This window comes from Melanerpes formicivorus, unplaced genomic scaffold (genome assembly GCF_026170545.1).
Source record: "Melanerpes formicivorus ecotype bairdi unplaced genomic scaffold, bMelFor1.0.p_v2 SCAF_39, whole genome shotgun sequence".
Classification (NCBI taxonomy): Eukaryota; Metazoa; Chordata; class Aves; order Piciformes; family Picidae; genus Melanerpes; species Melanerpes formicivorus.
In genome coordinates this window covers 6,044,205-6,061,961 of record NW_027142391.1, presented here as the reverse complement: position 1 = coordinate 6,061,961, position 17,757 = coordinate 6,044,205, and the positions used below count along the sequence as shown (strand labels likewise).

At 43.8% G+C, this 17,757-nt stretch overlaps 2 protein-coding genes and 1 long non-coding RNA gene across 5 annotated transcripts in view; 2 read left to right on the top strand and 1 right to left on the bottom strand.

Annotated features, from left to right (window-relative positions):
* Window positions 1-2,730: 2,730 nt before the first annotated feature.
* On the bottom strand, window positions 2,731-17,068 carry LOC137451184 (arylacetamide deacetylase-like 4). Of its 2 annotated transcripts, none has more exons than XM_068158479.1 (4): window positions 16,995-17,068; window positions 5,489-5,705; window positions 4,697-4,760; window positions 2,731-4,042 (listed from the first exon to the last, which is right to left on the bottom strand). In XM_068158479.1, exons 1-4 carry the CDS (start codon window positions 16,998-17,000, stop codon window positions 3,271-3,273), a joined length of 1,059 nt encoding a protein of 352 aa, XP_068014580.1. In that variant the 5' UTR covers window positions 17,001-17,068; the 3' UTR covers window positions 2,731-3,270. The 2 variants fall into 2 exon arrangements, with proteins under 2 accessions (XP_068014580.1, XP_068014579.1); XM_068158478.1 differs by lacking the exon at window positions 16,995-17,068 and adding an exon at window positions 8,851-9,177.
* LOC137451186 (uncharacterized) lies at window positions 5,569-7,824 on the top strand. The gene is made up of 3 exons (XR_010989742.1): window positions 5,569-5,692; window positions 6,683-6,802; window positions 7,769-7,824. It is a non-coding gene; the product is annotated as an uncharacterized lncRNA (long non-coding RNA).
* Window positions 17,069-17,258: 190 nt separating the features above from the next.
* DHRS3 (dehydrogenase/reductase 3) overlaps window positions 17,259-17,757 on the top strand; it is a 28,171-nt gene continuing 27,672 nt past the window's right edge. The window contains exon 1 of one of the 2 annotated variants that reach the window (XM_068158480.1): window positions 17,259-17,461. In XM_068158480.1, the coding sequence (XP_068014581.1) occupies window positions 17,267-17,461 (195 nt within the window). In that variant the 5' untranslated portion in view covers window positions 17,259-17,266. Of the gene's footprint in view, window positions 17,462-17,567; window positions 17,722-17,757 lie in introns of those variants that run through there. The other variant, XM_068158481.1, reaches the window with a different exon arrangement.

Here is a 17,757-nt window from a genome sequence, read left to right as displayed (position 1 = left end):
AGTCCCAGAGTGGAGAACATTTCCTAAACAGCCTTTCAAATGTATGCTCTCTTCTGGTTTTTTAACCTTATCTCTTGGTCCTCTAGGACAGACCAGTCCCTGAGGCCAAAATCTCATTTTTTTCTATCCCACAAACAACTTTTCTTAGTAATTTCCAGCAAAGAGCTAAATGTCAGTGCCTGAACTCCTGGCAGTACTGAGTAGGCAGCCTTGACCTTTTCCTGTGTTGTGTAGCTGCACATGGTGGGAGAGACAGAGACTGAGCCAGTTGAAACATAGCCTTCAGGTGGACCCAAGGAGTCTCAGCCTCTCTCTGAGCCATGGTGCCGATCAGGTGGCAGCAAGGACCTCAGAGACCCCACGAGTGACCGGGTGCCTGTACTTGGCTACTGGGAACCGTTCCCGAGAGAAGGTGCTGCAGGAGCCGAGCAGCCGAGTTGTGCAGAGCATGAGAGCCACCTGGTGCTTTGAACCGGCCAAGTCCTCACCAGCTCTGCCTGCCAGGAGCTGTGAGCTCGTGTGCAGAGCACTGCAAGCTCTGTGCATGGCTTTGTTTGGGTTTGTTTGTTTGTTCTATCACCCGTGTGTGCACACTGGGTGTGATTATTTCTCTGGGTGCATAATTCCTCGTGGAAAGATCTACTTCTGTTGGTGCACTGCAAGTGTGATCTTGGTTCTGTGTGCAGGACTTGATTGGCATTGCTACAAGGTGCAGGATGAACATGCTGCCAGGAAGTGTCTGTGTAAAGGGGCCAGGAAAAATGAGTTTGTAGCTTTGCCTAGGAAAAAAAAAGGAAAATCTTTTCAATGAGCCACAATTTTGGGAACTAATCCCACACTTTGGAAACTCCAAACTGTCTTCAAATGAACAAACATTTTGCCTTAGCAATGCAAGCCACACAGCAGATTGGTAATTAGTTAAAATAAATGAGGGGACAGGAAGTTCCCTGGAGACAATTAGATCTTGTGGCTTTCTAAATTTTAGAAGACATGGGAGACATTACTAAAAAAGGGGTATTTTGTTTCAGCACTTGCTGTTCTCTGCTCATCCATCTGCACCACCATATTATAACCCTCAATACAGATGAAAATGCATGTGTCCAAGACAGCTAATAATTCTGCTGATATCCCATAAAAATAAGCTTCTTAATGTTTGCACTAAATGAAGACCTGCAGGTAAAGGAGCATGGAAAAATCTCAGTGTACAGATCAGTGCACAGTTTGGGCATTGGCCCATAAGCACATCCAGAGACTGGGTAATTAGAAGAACCATGGAATGGAAGGGACCTTAGAGAGCATCTGCTCCAACCTCCCTGCCATTGCCAGGGATGCATCTCAACTAGATTTGGTTGCTCAAGGCCCCATCCAGTCTGGCCTTGAGCACTCCCAGAGAGGGGGCATCCACTGGGTTGCTGAACTGCCAAGAAGACTCTGCATGGAATGAGGATGGTCATATATGATCACCTCCTAACTTAAAGCAGACTAAGTGGCATTGTATGAACATCCTTAGTTCTGGCACTTTCATCCATCGCTGTACCTGCAGAGAATCATCAAAAGAGCAAGCCTGGTGACACAGATGTGAAGAACAGTGATACATGAATAAAAATTACCTTGAATAAAGATCAGCTTAATGGCTCTCAGAGATTTCACTGAAGTTCTGAAGTCATCCTCAAACTAACTGGAAGGCAGTTTGCTCAAGGACAGGTAACAGTACAGCTGTGTCAGAACAGGCATGGAGTAACTCTTCCGCTGTTGTCCGGCTTTTTGCATAGCTTTTGCAGCAGATACCAGCTCTGCTGGCCTAGCTTCAGGTACCAGCATGTAAGCTGGTAAGCCCACCTTCATCATGAGATCAGAGACCAAAATGAATCCCCAATTTCACATCAGGTTGCATCATCAGGGCAAATCCTGTAACCCTCAAAGAGGGAAACATTGGGAACTTTTTCCTGTTATTTACTTGCAGAAGGATTTCTCTGCTTGAAAAGCAAATTGCTAGTACCTGCAATAGGAACAATGGACCAAGCACATCTGTTGTGTAAACAGAGCATGAAGAAACATCATTTCTTTTTGCTGAGAGGGGCTGGAGAACAAGAGTCTGCAAGTGAGGACCTGTTGTTCCGAAGCTATGTAACTGCTAGCTTGTTGCCATTTATAATTAGCATGGTGACAACGCGAAGAATTTAACCCACCACTTTCTTCCTACTCACAGTTTGGCTGTCAGAGAACAAAAGCAGGTCCTCACCTCTTTCCACACTTGTGTGAGCAGAGGTATTACCAGTGCAAGGTGGTTGCATAACAATGACGAAATATGTTGCAATTCCTGGGCATTGTGTGGCTGGCTATTTTGACAGACAGTGCAATTACCCTGACATCTTTCTTTAGCAAAGGTGGATCTGTCCTAATAAGCAATGTAACAACTGAAGTGAGATCATTTGGATTTCCTTCATGGTTTGGATATTTATGGAAATTGTCTTGGCAGCTTCCATGAAATTTACACAGAGCTTCTTCCTAAGTTCCAAGGAAACAAGTTGATTATTGATGTGATTACAAGAAGGCAAACCCCCACTGTCTGTCTTCCCCGAATACAACCAACAGCTTCTTGAAAAGGAACTTTAGAGAATACAGTTTAGAGAACATTAGTTATGCTTGTGTGGTTCTCCCTCACTGCATCTTTGACTGCCAGTCTTGGATACTTGGAGGTAGCCATATCCTACAGTTCACATTTCTGTACCTCCCTTCTGTGTCAGCCATTTACCTTTACAGTCAGCTCTACAAGTGCTCAATTCCCTTCTTCAGATTTTACAACCAAGTCCAAAGCTACTGGATGCCAACCCACATAATCTGATGATGATTACTACTTATCTCAGAAGAACTGAAAGAGCATCTTCATTCTCCAGAGGCATTGGAGGGACTTCTAATCTGTGCTGTCATGCTGATTTTGTGTATGTTACGTGGACAGGCATGGGCATGTGCACATTGCTGAGTACTCATTTATGGCAGGCTTCAAAATGATTTTTGCTAGGGTGAGTTTTTATTCTTTGCCATAAAAAGAGAACAAAGAAACAGGCACACCAGTTAATGGGTAAAAAAACCCCAAAACCAGAAAACCATCGTGTTCCCAAGCAGTAGCAACTGAAAATGAGACTTCAGCAGACCGTGCTAATCTTCACTTATTATTTCTTGCCTGGCTTCTGGGTACAAACAGCTGGTGGATAGTCAGTTGAAAGACACTCTCTCTGCATACCAGTTCAGTGTATTAAAAGGAACATTTTAATAGCCTTTTATAAAGGTTACTATGTGGTTCACCATTTTACTGGACGATGGAAAAGAGAAAATACCGTAACCAAAAAATGCCAGGACGCAGTGGAAGCCTTCTCTCATGTGGTGCCAGGTCACTTTTACCTTGTTGTCCTCTAGGCGTTTCTTGTACAACAATCCATCATCTCTGAGCACATCGTGCTCACAGGTGATGATACAAGTGTCAGGGAGGCAGCAAACAACAGCGTCTTCTGCTAACAGTGGGGAGAGCCTTGTCTTACACAGTTCTTTTGTTTCCTCATAGACCTGAGGTAAAAATGAAGAGGGTAGCGGTGGTTTATAGCCCAGTTTAAATGTCTCTGGGATAAGATCTGGGTTTATCCATTTCCTGTATTTCAAAGTGATACTCTCAGGAGTGTGAGAACCTGCCAGGATGGCTTCCTTCAGAGAGTAATCCTTCTGCAGGTACTTCAGAATGAAATGTACTGTGCGCTCTCGGGACAAGAAGGGAACGAAAGCATTTTGCTGGTAAGATGGCAGATTAAAGTTCAGTGCTTGGACAAAGGGATAGATCAGTACCTGGGCACATATCTTTGGGACCTCTCTTCTGTTCACTAGGTTTTGGCAAACACTGGCAGCAAAGGTGCCCCCTGCACTATCCCCACAGACTATCACCCGCTCGGGATCCACCCCGTAGTTTTCTGCAGCCTTCAGGAAGTGCAGGGTGGCAGTGAGACAGTCCAGGATCTGGGCTGGGTACTTGTGCTCAGGAGATAACACATACCTGCCAGGTACAAGGGCAGCTGTTATTAGAGACACATGGTGTATAAATTGCTTGAGTCTGTCATCTTAAATGCATCTCAAATCCATCCCAGGCATTTGAAAACCTCACCAAGCCCAGGACTGCGTATTTAACCCTTTGCTGTTGGCTCAGACACACTGCTTCTGCTTTCCTGGTTTTAACACCAGGCTGTGAAATTAATTCCATGCATTTGTAAAGTAAACATCCTAATAACCAGGGAATAAAATGATCTCAGTATCTTACTTCAGACTCACTTTAAATACATCATGAGTTACCAAGATCATCCCCAAAGCCCCTAAATGTTAAAACCTGAAACTGGGAAAACCTCTTATGATCCCTTCTTATTGAACCAAGGCAATGCTCTCTGTGAAGAGAGTCATGTAAAAGTGACCAAATCTCTTTGTTCTTCTGGAAATAGCTGGCATACATATTACTTTTGTAACTTTCTAAACCTCTGTCATGTACTTCTCATTCTTTCATGGCACATATTTTCTTACATTTATCAACAACATCAGAACTCAGTTTCTGTTCTCATATTCAAAGAAATGCAAGCAGAGAGTTGGCATCGTTCAGGGGAGTGAGGGAAGCAGGGGATACAGCAGCAGAACTGTCTCGTTCCGGATGCAGCTCACTTACCCAACAGACACAACCACTGAATCAGATTTGCTGGCTATAGCCCTGCAGATCCTTTCATGGCTTCCTGAAGAATAAATATCATTAATATAATTAACATTGTAGCTTAGAAATAGCTACCTGAAAGGAGGTTGGGGTGAGGTGGGGGTTGGTCTCCTCACCCAGGTAGCAAGTGACAAGAGGGAATGGCCTCAGGATGTGCCAGTGGGGGTTTAGGTTGGACATGAGGAGTCTTAGACTTGGGTTGGAAGGCACCTTAGAGAGCATCTACTCCAACCTCCCCACTATGGGCAGGGTGCCTCTCAACCAGACTTGGCTCCTCAAGGCCTCATCCAACCTGGCCTTGAGCACACCCAGGGAGGAGATTTAGATTTGGTTTCATTTAGTTTCATCCCCAACCTCCCGGGGCAACCTACTCCAGAGTCTCACCCTCACGCTGAGGAACTTCCTAAGATCCATTCTAAACCTACTCTCTTTCAGCTTCAAACCAATCCCCTTGTCCTGTTGCTAGACACCCTTATGAAAAGTCTCTCTACAGCCACTTACTGTAAGGAATACATATTCCATAAAGAGTGCTGTGTCCTAGCAAAATGATTTAGCTATTAAACAAGGGCAGGATTAGGAAATTTAAAAAGTAAAAAACCCCATGAAGAGCTTTCTATCTCTATCTCTATCTCTATATCTCTATCTCTATCTCTCAAACTAAGCTTCAGTCACTTTTTAAGTTCAGGAGAGATTTCAATAATACATAGTTATCAGTCCTAAAGAACAAGATTTTCTTTTCCAGCTCCTTACTGATGCTTCCAAAGATCCCACATCCTCCATGGAAGAAGATGACTCCTCTCCGTTTGCTTGCAGATGGTTCCCTTGGGAGGTAAATCCTCACTGGCACCTCATCAAAATGCAGATCCTTTATGAAGAGCTTTGAATCCCTGAATGCTGGGAGCCCATCAAAAATCAACCTCAGAAGTCTGTGATCCTCTAAGATGCCCAGACTTTGTAAGTTCTTTGCCTACATAGATAGAAGAGGAAAAAATGAGACATCAGCATAGGGAATTCAGGTCTTCCCAGTCTGGAAATGCCATGAGCTACCTTTTTCTATGCTATATTTAGGATAACTGTGTTGGTTGGTTGCTGCCTCATAGGATTAGCACAAATAGCTCCAGTGACTTTGTGATTTCAGTTATGAAAGTGCACATCTCTGTGATCTGAGGTCCCATTGCTTCTGGAGGAATGTTGCAATACTTGTTCCATGGAGTGTATTATATATAAACATACACATAAAATATAAATACCTTCTAATGTCTGTGATCTGGCTTTGCCACAAGTAACATCAGGCACTTTCTTCGGGTTGGAAGGGAGGAGTCATGAGGCCTGAGGCTCCTTTTCTAATCAGTGGAGAGAAAGAGGCATTTCTTGGATGGTTCCAATTTCAGGTGTGTTAAATCATGCTCTGGAGATCTCTCTTCACATCTCCACGGGTTATAAAGGGAGGCTGTATATTCCAGATGCCTCAATCAAAGTATTTCAGTGAGATACAAATGTCCCTAGCATGATAGCATTCAGTACACTGGGAGCAGAAAACTTACACCAGTTTGTGTGAAAAATTTGGTGACTTACTGGACTTGGGTCACCTCCATTCCACAGGGGAAGTAAGAGCAAGCTTTAAGAAAATTATTAGTGCCTGTAATTAATAATGAAGGGCTGCTGGCCTAACTGAGTACTGATTAAAATGGATCTGAATCTTAGCTCCTCCACCACCAGTGAAACTCTTGCCTTTATCCAGATCTCACAGGTACCCATGAAATGGCTCTGCAGTCAGCTTCCTCCATCTAATCAGGGAAAATACATTTTCTGGAGACAGGGGAGGTTTGTTACATGTGTCAAAACCTGATCCAGTGGAGGGTGTCCCTGCCCATGGCAGGGGCTTGAAACTAGATGATTTTTGGGATCACTTCCAACCCTGACAATTCTGTGATCTTCTCCAAGGCCATTCAGCTGCTGATAGTGAAGACAGCCAAGTGCACACTGGAATCCTGCTTTCTTTTGAGCACGTGGTGTAACAGAGGCATTTCCTGCTAGGGACAGCATTTCCTTTCCTATTAAATGGTGAGTTAATTGCCCTTACAGACTGCTGTTATTCATTCTTCTGGACTGATGATAATCATCACAAGCAATTTGCAAATTGTGTTGCTCTCCTCTGAGCAACAGAAGGCTCCATGTACACAGCTCTCAATGCCTTAGCAACTAATGGCCAGCTATGCTTTTGTGTGTTGTCCTTTCCAGCCTTCTGCATCTGGGCTTTAATTTAGATCTGCTCTATCTGGCTCAGATACAACTCAAATATTGGCCTTAAACAGTAATTTTGCTGTGAAAGAATGTCAGAGTAAGACAGAGGTAGAACTTTCTTAGGGCATGATCCCAGCTATGACCTACACATGAAACTAAATAGTTCAAGAGTGTCACATCATCCAGTTCCTCACCAAGGCCTTTCTCAAACAACATAGATTCTCTCTTCCCAATAAGCCAGACCAGGCTGCAATAAATAAGCTGGGTGAGAAATAATAAAAGAAGCCGCCATGGGCCATGGAGGAGAGAGAAAGTCATTTAGAAACAAAGATCTGAACTCAGAGATGATCTGGAGTTTTTTTCATTACACTCTATGCCACAACTGCCAGCAGTGCTTGGGGGGTTTAAGTCCCAGTTCCTACAGACAAATGGATAGATCTGGTTCTTGCTATATAGTTGAAAATACCCACGTTTAAGTATCATGATAAAGGGGAAAATGAATACAAGAGCCAAGGCAACCATGGCAGAAAGCACAGGATCAGTATAACTTTCCCCACACAGCAGGTTTCCAAAACTCTCATGACTTAAGTCAGGTTTTATTGTCAAGAGTTATGCTTTGGGATGGTTGCAGTTGCCAGAATTGCCATACTGTGTTTAGTTAATCTCACCTCTGCTTCCTAACTGCCCTGAGTTTTCACTGAGCTTTCAGATAACAGATAGTAATATACATGATAAGCTATACCTCAGCATTCTGTGTAAATATCCCCTTTCCCTTCCTTATCTTAGAAGCTCCTGGCATCACAGAGGGAAAGCAGTCATGAAGAAGAACGAGGAATTTGGTAGGTGTTCTGTTGAAAAACTTCTTGATCAATAATTACAAAATACTTCAGAACCAATAGCAGTGCAGTCAATAAATAGAGGGTCTGACTATTCCTAGGCAGATGTGATCAGTGTTCATAAGTGAAACATAAACCAGTGTCTAAAATGTGATTATGTGAAAGAGGAAAAGGAGTCAGGTCAGTATGCCAGCATACTTTTTCTTGTGAAATAGAGTCTTTGACAAACTATTTGCTGGAACACCTAAATTCTGGCTCAAAGTGGCTTTTTGTGTGGGGACCAGGTTTTCACTTTTAAAATAATTATGGAATGACACACCAACTATCCAAAAAGCCACTCCATTTGAGCTTCGTGGTCTTTAAGGCTACATTAGCCAGTCTTTCTGTCTGCCACTTGGGTGTGTTATGTTTTGCCAGCTGAAATAATCATTATCAAAGCTTTCCCTCCCAGTGCAATATGCACAGTTTGTCTAAATGAAGACCTGTATGAACAGATTAAAACAACAGCTAGGATGTGGGCTTGGAGACTTTCTTTTGTCTCTTCCATGTGGGATTGTCATTGACTTCTTTGTGACAGAGTACATGGCGAGGTGCAGCAGGAGCGCTGTATGCGTGACACCCATGCTGTAGAAGGTAACAGTTACCTGCTGGTGCAGCTTTTCTAAGATAGCAAGTCAGGTGGAAGAAAAGAGGAAAAGATTGTCCAGTACTGCAAAAAAAGAAGAGGTCTTTACTGCATCATGCAGTACAAACAGGCACAGCACTGGCACAAGAAGAGCAGCATTCATCAGAATGAGCAGGTTATGTTCAGTCCAGCTGTGCAATGCACAAAGCATCATGCACCTGAGAAGTCCTCACTGTGAGGGCTACTTTGTAAGTATGAGCATTAACCTAGAGATGAACATTAACCTAGAGGTGAACATTAACCTAGAGGTGAACATTAACCTAGAGAACCAAAAGTACCAGCAGATGTCTAGAGGGTTTTGAAAGTTTTCCTGACATTCACAGTATCACAGAGCATGATAAACTCACCAGGATTTCCATCAGAACATATATGCAATGATATAGGCGGAGCTTTGGAGGCTGGTCAACATCAGGAGGAATCTCTGCCTTGAAGGAATTATGATAAATTGCAATTAAACCCAGTAGTACAAAAGTAACCAGGGCTCCTGCTATTAAAGCCATGCCATAAAAGGATTCCATTTTCCTTTGGTGGGGATAATTTCTTAGAGAACTGTGATATGATTTTGTCAGTATTTATATGCTCCAGAGTGACTCCACAGAGAAGTAATTTGCATATCAAAGTTCCTCCACCCTCCTCCTACAGATGAGGCTGCCAGATGCTGGAAGCAGACAAACATCCGGTGATTACAGCTTTACGTAGCGCTAGCAAAGTTAATACATAGGAGACTCACATCCAGGCCATGTCATTATTTTAGATACTCCAAAATTGCAGATGACCTTTAATCTGGTTTAATTCTGTTCTGCTTTGTGGGCCTGAAAAGCCATGTGTGGTTTTTAGCAAGTGTACTAGTTGGTGGAATGAAAGATATTCCCTCTGCTTAAGAACCCATGGAAGATTGGTGGCGCTGAACTCCAGCTTCTGTGTTCAGCAGCTCTAATGGTTCTGCTCATGGAATAGGTCTGAAGTACAGTTCAAAGGCTTTTTGCTTAGTGCTGATCTCTTTTTGCCCTGCTGTGTTGCTGAGGCAGACAGCTGTCCCAAGCAGTTAGAACATACGTTCTGAAGCACATCTAAAGGAATTTTGCTTTTAAAGATTCTCAGAGTTATCACTTTACCTGGAAGCTCCCTACCTGAGTGTGCAGAAAGGGTCTCTGGCCAGTGATATCAGAGGGAAACTTGGACATCTTTGGTCCTAACCATCTATTCTGATTCATACAAGAGAAAGGATTTTGATGTCTGTGCAATGTCATAATTTGCTGGTTTTCCCCCCACGATAACTCTACATTATCCTTTGTTGCAATCTAGGCTGTGATTAGACCTTATGACTTGTACCAGTAGATGTGGTGATAGTACAGGAGTGAGTGAGCAGGTACAACACCATGATTTCTCTCCACTGTTTGACTGGGCAAAACTTCTTTGGGGAAAAGTAAAATGGGAACAAACCTCAGCTCAGCTTCATGTAATCAGTGAAACCTATGCTTATCCCCTGAACACTCTGAAATATTTCTTTATCCCCACTAATCTCCCAGATATCCCTTTTTAAACCCCATATAAAAGCTGCAATTGTGGTCACAGAAGAGAAATACTTCTTGTTTTGAACCATAAGATTCTGCCTTTGGCTAAGAAACCTGCAGTGACATTCCCTTGGAAAGCAGGATCTTGACTAGAATAAGGTGAGTCCTTTCTAGCTCTTCTTATACTTCTAAAGAAGCAGATGAACTATGAATTACATCTGCTTACAAAAATCCCTTTTATGCAAGATAAGCATTACAGGACAGAGATAGAAACCCTAATGAGAGTTAATCAATAGGGTAAACAAATATCAATAGGATAAACAACTATCAATAGGGTAAACAAATACTTAGCTGTGTGGAATGAGAGTAAACAACGTGAGTCATAGGAGATAAAGTACCGGATGGTAAGAGTGGGCAGGCTGGATTCATCACGGAATTAACTTCAGTGGAAGTCAGCCAGAACAACTGATTGAATTATGTGGGTTAAAGGAAATAAATAAACAAAGAAAGAAATAGATGTTAAGGTTAAGAAAACCATGAAATGCACATAAGTTATAACATGGAACTCTGAGCTTAACTCAGCAGGCCTGGAGCTTGTGATCATCTTAGGCATCTTTCCAATACTGACTCAAATTATTTGACTAAGCTGGGGAATAATTGATCTCTTTCATCACTGTGAGGTGCAGGACACGTAACTGAGCCCCTCCCAACCTCTTCATCCAGACTTTTGGGGCCCTGTACATCATCCTGAATGATTTTGAAATTCCAACATAAATTAAAGCAAAGCTACTTTTGTGTTCTGAGGAGCAGAACCTGCTTGAGGTTTAATGATTTTTACTAATCCATCCTCAAATTAATAGGTTTTAAGTTCTGAATGTCCCCAGATAAATATACTTTTGAGTGTGACAAATCAAAGTTCAAAGAGATTTCTTCTTTATTAATTTTTAATTCTCTTTGTGGTGGATTTAAGTGCTCCACTTGGGAGCTCCCAATAGACACAGTTAAGATGTGATGTTAAGACTTTCAGACCAGAACCCAAGCATCTAATGAGAGGCTGGAGGGGAGGTAATCCTGGGAAGAGAGGTTCTTGGCCTTTATGGTTGGTTGGTTTAGGGGATTTTATTTTTATCAAATAATGTTGGACAAATTTAATTGGGGGAGAGGGATGAGTGTTATGAGAAAGCATCTCATCTATTTTACAGGCTAGCTTCTAGGAAACATCTGGATGCTATAGTTATAACAGACCTTTCTTCCTCCAAAGAAATGAGCCGATCTTCACTGCCCTGTGCCATTGTACCTGCCAGGAAAGATAAAATACCTTTTTAAAAGGCAGCAGTCCCCATAAATGAGTTAAGAATCAGCTGGCCTTTGGAAGCCTCTTTCCTGTTTGTCTTCCTTTTTCTCCTGCTGTTCTCCTGTTCATCTTCTTGCTCCTGCTTGTCCTTTTCCTCCTCCAGAACTGCTCTTCCCTTGAAAGATTAGTGATACCAATATCTAGGGTAATGGCAAGTGATTCAGCACCTGCCAGCACCAGCTGAAATGCTTCATCTCAAGGAATTATCTCTACATGAAGCTAATGCATCAGTTTGTGTCTCTTCTGCTACAGTGGGTCAAGTTCTAGAAATACCAAGATCAATTATTAGCAATCCAAACCTTAGCCTCACACTGACCATCATCAAAAATGTGGTGGGTTCTGTTTGAATGAAGAACCCAGCATCCCTCTGCACCTCCTCTTAGCTCAGCTGAATCTCTCCAGAGGTCTTGCCTTTCCATCACCAGTTTATGTGATCTCCTCCACATCAATTCATATACTTAAAGCTGATCCACCCTTGCCTTCCAGCTAGAAAAGCTTGCCTCTGACAGCAACATTCTCTTCCTACCATTCCTCCTCTTTTTTGATTCCTTAGAACATAAGTTGAGGAAATTTATGACAGTTAGAGGAATTTTGCCTCTATGTGCTAGTGAACCAATAACTCTGCAAAGAAATTTTAGCTGCATGCACTGAGTTCTTCAAAAAGGCATTGGTAGAGAGGATTCAGGGAACACATCTAGAGGGCTTTCCCTGAGCTAGTTCACAAGCTTCCAGTGCAAACTTAATACAGGCTTTAGCCTACTGTTCTGTTTCTGTTGAAATCCCTGTCACATTGGTTTAGTAGGATTTCAGTTTAGACTCTTGTAACAATAAGCCTCTCTTATTTTGAGGGCCTTACAGGCTTACTGCTTCTGCCTCCCTAGTTCCTGGTGTGTCTATGACATTCTGTCAGGACCAAGTAATTAGTCAGAAGGAATGGTAAATATTGACTGGCATAAAAGTGAGGAAAAGGTACTAAAGACAATGTAAGATGAGCCAGTGTGACAAAAGGTAGTCACTCCATTCCCGTTTACATGTGGTATTGTGTCATTGTTCTCTCTTCCAGATGAAGAAGCAGGCTAACAGATTGAGACAGATTTGGCTTGTGATTAAAGCTAGGTGAGGATAAGGAAGGGCAGCTGGTACAAGTGTCAGACTAACACTAAATGACAAAGCATTCGCGGGAAGTGCCACATGCTGAATGTTGCATCCCTTTGTCTGAATTCCAGGTAGCACTTTGACAACACTGCACTTCTGCTTAGAAAGACAATTATTTTTGCACATACTGAATCTAGAGATGGGTCCCATCTAGAATTTTGACTTAGTAGGACCTTTGTTCTGTCTTTATTCATGATACTGATTCATTGTGAGGTCCTGGGAAAACAGTAAGACATCCAAGTGTAGCTTCTCAGACAAGGCTGGACACAGACTGTTTTCTGTCAAGGCTGGAAGTTAAACAGAAACCTGGTCCCTTTGAGCCTAGTCCATGGCAAAACTCCACTTATAGGGCAACAGTATCAGACTAGACTTAATAGTATATAGAAGGGCAGTGTGAAATCATAGAACCCCTGGGAATCCTTTCAAATGGAAAATGGGAACTCAAGGGAAGAATGAAATCAAGAAGCACAAAAATTTAGCTCTTGATTTATCCAAATCTGACAGCAGTACTTTGTGTAACAATAACCAGATCAGCTTGGCAAAAGGGTTGCTTTTTCTAAAGGGGGTTTAGTTTTAATCTGTGCTTGTGATAGATTGTCCATGGTCAAGAACCCTGCACTGAAGTAAAAAAGTGGGTTTACTCCAGGCTCCAGTAACACAGACTTGCCATTGTGTAACAGTGCTGCTCTGAGTTCCCAGGTTTTTCACATTTGCTTACCAATATACTGCATATCTTTGGGTGGTGGTGGGTTTTTTTAAGTTGAAAATACAGAATTGTTTGCCAAAACAGCCTTCAGATATGCCTTGAGAACAGTTCTAATCTCCAGCTCCTTTTCCTTTCAGAAGTTCTTGCAACTTAGCAACTTCATTTGCATGAACAGAGTTGCAAGTTTGCTGGAAGTTGGCTGCAAACAAATTTTGTGTTCTGCCAATAGATGTAGGTGCAACTTCAAGATCTAAGCATTTAGAAACTTAACTTGAGCCTTCAGTGTGAGGGTGGTGAGACTCTGGAATAGGTTGCCCAGGGAGGCTGCACCTAAATATGAGCAACAGATTTAGTTTTAAGCTGGACTACCACAGTTAGGCACTATTGTGGTTGAATATTCAGAGACCATAAACACATCTTTTGACTGGGGTCCCCGGAATGGGTCATTCAGGGACAGTCTACATTTAAACCTATCCATTCAGAATAGACATAAAGATATATTGCACTTTTGGTAAGAAATACAAATCCAGGAATTTAAAGAGATAAGTGGAGGCCAAGACTGAATGAGGTACTACTTGTTACAGAATGCCAGAACCCCAGCATGCTGCATATTGGAAGGGACCTGTAATATCGCTGACCTTTCTATTTTAGATGTGTCTGTGATGATTTAGGCATAAAGAGACTAAACTCAGGAACAAACAAAACACACACACACACACACACACAAAAATCAAATTTATTTTGATGAACTTCATAGATTTTTAACACTGCTCCTTATTTCCACACCAGAAAGTTGTTATGTTTGTTCCCAGTCCAGACACTTGAGTCATTCTTGTTCAAACCAGACACTGAGCTCTCTGTGTAATTTCTGTCTCCCCGACAGACTTTTTGGACTGAGAGGGAAATTGTACTGCCAGGTGGCTCCCCTAGCTCCATTTCTAAAGGTATTACTGTAAAAACACACAGAGGTGCTAAATGCTGCCAGGCAGGAATGGAAATTCTCTGAGCCCTGGTGCCTTCAGATGCAGCTATGCTAAGGGAATACCACCTGATTCCAACACTGTGTTTGGACTTACCGTTTCTGGTTAGAACACTTCACTTCTTCTCTTGAAAAAGCTTTCTTCTGATCCTCTGTGATGATGCAGTGAGAGTCATGTGGCTTATTTCATGTGAGGGAACCTGGCATTTAAAGGTAAGAACTCTGCAGGTTTCTTGCTAAGTTTTGTGAAACTTTTACCAGATCTGAAGTTCAAGGACTGAGACATTGTTCATATTTAGTGTTGAAAAAATTCTGTGATAGAGGGTTTAGAAGTAGGTGGCAGCAGAAACTCACTTGCTCTTCTTTTTTGCAACCAAATGACCCCTGAACACTGTTAACCATGTGGCTGCTTGGACCAACACCTGTTGTAAAAAATACCTGTTTGCTCCCAAAGCATAACATGGAATTAGTTTTCAAAGGGATCCAGCTTCCTAACTCACTAACACTGGGTGTGCAGGATAGCTTGGCTGCCTGCGTACAGATGCCTGGACTCGTACACTTCCATTGCAGCGGTGCTTTTAGTAAATCGAGGGGTGAAGAAGTCGGCGGTGTTGAGTTTGTGATTTCTCGGCCATTCTGGTTTGCACCACTAGATGGCTTCCCAGGATAGTGGATACAGCTCCAGGCCTCCGGCGTTAACGTGGGCTTGGAGTCGTTTTGGCACTTCTTGATGATACCTATAGGCGTAAAGCCAAGGGTCTTCCCAGCTCAGCTGAGAAGACAGCAATGTGAGGTTTGATGTCCCTGAGTATCTTCTAACAACCTCGAGGCTTTGCATATTAGTATATTTCTGCTTGCTGCCACAGCTAACTGTGCATGAACAGCTCTCAGTCCAAGGTGCAGTTGGATCTTCCTCAGAAATGCTTCATCAGTGGAACTGCAAAGAGAACTTACCTACCTAATGGCTAACAGTGCAAACAACGACTAAGGGGACCTAGTTGGCAATACACTTTGCCCTTTCTCCTGTTACAACATAGTTTAAAGTGCCATAGTTTAACATGCTATGAAGACCACCTTGTGCTGCCACTCTGCCCTCATAACAGGGAAAAAATGTCTTGGAAAAGGAGAGGGAAAACCCAAGCCTTTGTTGTGAGAGCTGTCCTCCTGCCTGCTTTATTGCCCCACCATTAAATCACCAGTTTGCAGCAATGCATGTGTCTTCCAGCTTGGGAAATCCATGACTTGTCATATTGTCTATAAAAATTGTTCCAATGGTAATGGATTTTGGTGATTATCAGCCCAGGCTAGATCCAACCCAGCAATCTAGGACTGACAGAAGTTTTGCCTTCCACAGCAGCTTATCTTGGGCAAGCAGTTCTCTGCCAGAGCCCCAAGAGGCAGAGCTGGCTCCTTGAACTCAGCCTTAACCCTGACTGTTCCTGGAACTGCTTCCTCCTGGGCTCAGGGCAGACCACAGCCCCTGCTCTCTGCTGTGGGTGTGCTGGGCAGGAGCAGGGGCTGCCTGGCTGCTCCCATTGCCCTCAGCTCCAGCTGCAGGCCCAGAGCGAGCCCCAGCCTGCAGCACAGGGAAAGCACAGCCTCAGCCTTGCAAGTGGGAGTGTGGGAGTGAGTGATTGTGTGATTCTGTGAGAGGAGTGTGTGTGAGTGCGTGAGAGAGTGTGCATGTGTGTGAGTGAGAGCATGTGTGCACGTCTGTGTGTGTGAATGCGTGTGAGTGATTGGGTGTGACTGTATGAGTGTGTGTGTGATTGACACTGAGTGTGTCTGGGGGGAGGGAGGGTCAGTGTATGATGGTGTCAGTGTGTGGTGCACACGTGTGATGTGTGTGCCAGTGTGTGCCCTGTGTGTGAGAGAGACTGACTGCCACTGTGTGCTCTGTGTGCGTGTCACTGGTGTGTGCGTGAGACTCACTGTGTGCTCTGTGTGTCACTGGTGTGTGTCAGTGTGTGCTCTCTGTGTGTCAGCGTGACTGTCGCTGTGTGTGTGTGTCACTGGTGTGTGTGTGTGTGAGTGTGACTGTCGCTGTGTGCTCTCTGTGTGTGTCACTGGTGTGTGTGTGAGAGTGTGACTGTCGCTGTGTGCTGTGTGCTGTGTGTGTTTGCGGCGGCTCCCAGAGCGCCCTGGGGGAGGGGAGAGCAGCGCCAGCCACTCACAGAAACAGTAGTTGAAATCTCCCCAACACTTTAACTGTCAATCAGGCTTAATGGGGTATAAAAACTCCCCAGCGCCGCGGCTGTGATAGGCAGAGGGAGCAATAGGCAGAAATGAGTAAGAGCCAGAGCTGAAATAGTGCACGGCATCATTCCTGCTCTGTGATCACAGGCACTCCAAGTGAAAAAAAAACAGGAGAGGGGGAGAGAGAGGCGATTATCAGCTCAGCCTCTGCAGCCGGCTCAGGACAGAACGTCTATAGATATTTATAGATATTAAAACAAAAAAAACCCAACAATCTTGCCCTGAATAGAGCCTTTCTTAAAAAGAAGGTCCTGGCAATTCTGTCTTATTTAAGCAATTTCCTGAGTCTAAGAATAGCAATGAGCTGCCTGGAAGGCACTGCAGGCTGAAATTTGGAGACATAGGCTGCTTGATTTTATTTTTCCAAGTATAAAATCCTTCCATTTGGATACTGGATTTTTCTGTCGGCCTTTGAAGCAGAGGGATGTATGGTTGCTTTTAATTTTGACTTTTTTTTTCCCCCCTCTCTCTTTTAATTAAAAAAAAAAAACCTGCCTTCCAGTTAAAAAGCAAGGAAACCGTTTTACCTGCATGTGACAATCCCAGAGGACACCGAGCAAGAAGCAGGGGAGTGACTTGGTCTTCTGCACTACTTTACTCCTACCCCGATTTTTCTTAGGGGGGAAGAAGGATTTTTCCAGTCCAAGGATCGCTGGCCCCCAAGTTCTGGAAGGGGGTTGAAGACTTGTCACCCATCTGGGGGTGCATGAAGGGAATTGGCTTTTTTTGTCTCTGTTAACTTGGTTTTGTGAAAGGTTGGAAGAGAATTTTGCCTTCCTGACTTGCCTGGAACAAGAGGATGATTTGGAAGTGGCTGGGCGCTTTGTTGCTCTTCCCCGTGCAGATGGTTTATCTGGTGGTGAAAGCTGCTGTGTGCATGGTGCTGCCGTCCAAGCTCCGAGACCTGTCCGGGGACAACGTCCTGGTCACCGGCGGGGGCAGAGGCATCGGTCGTCATCTGGCCAGGGAGTTTGCTAAACGAGGAGCCCGAAAGGTGAGCACCGGCGTGACGGGGAGGGGGAGAAAGCTCCCACCTGCTGCTGCTGCACAGGAGAGCGCTCCGGCTCGGGACTGAAAAGCCTCTGCCCTCCCCTCTGGGTGGGATTGATGGGATCGCTTCGGGAAGGGGAGAAGGGGCACTCATTTGGAAAATCTCTGCCGTGCTGAGCCATTACCTTGACTTAATGTCCGAAGTTGCCCATTCTTCCTTCCCTGCGTCCTGTCTCTCCCCATCTCATCCAAGAAAACGTGAAGGTGAGAAAGGGGCCCCTCGGGAAGTCTCCTCTGGTG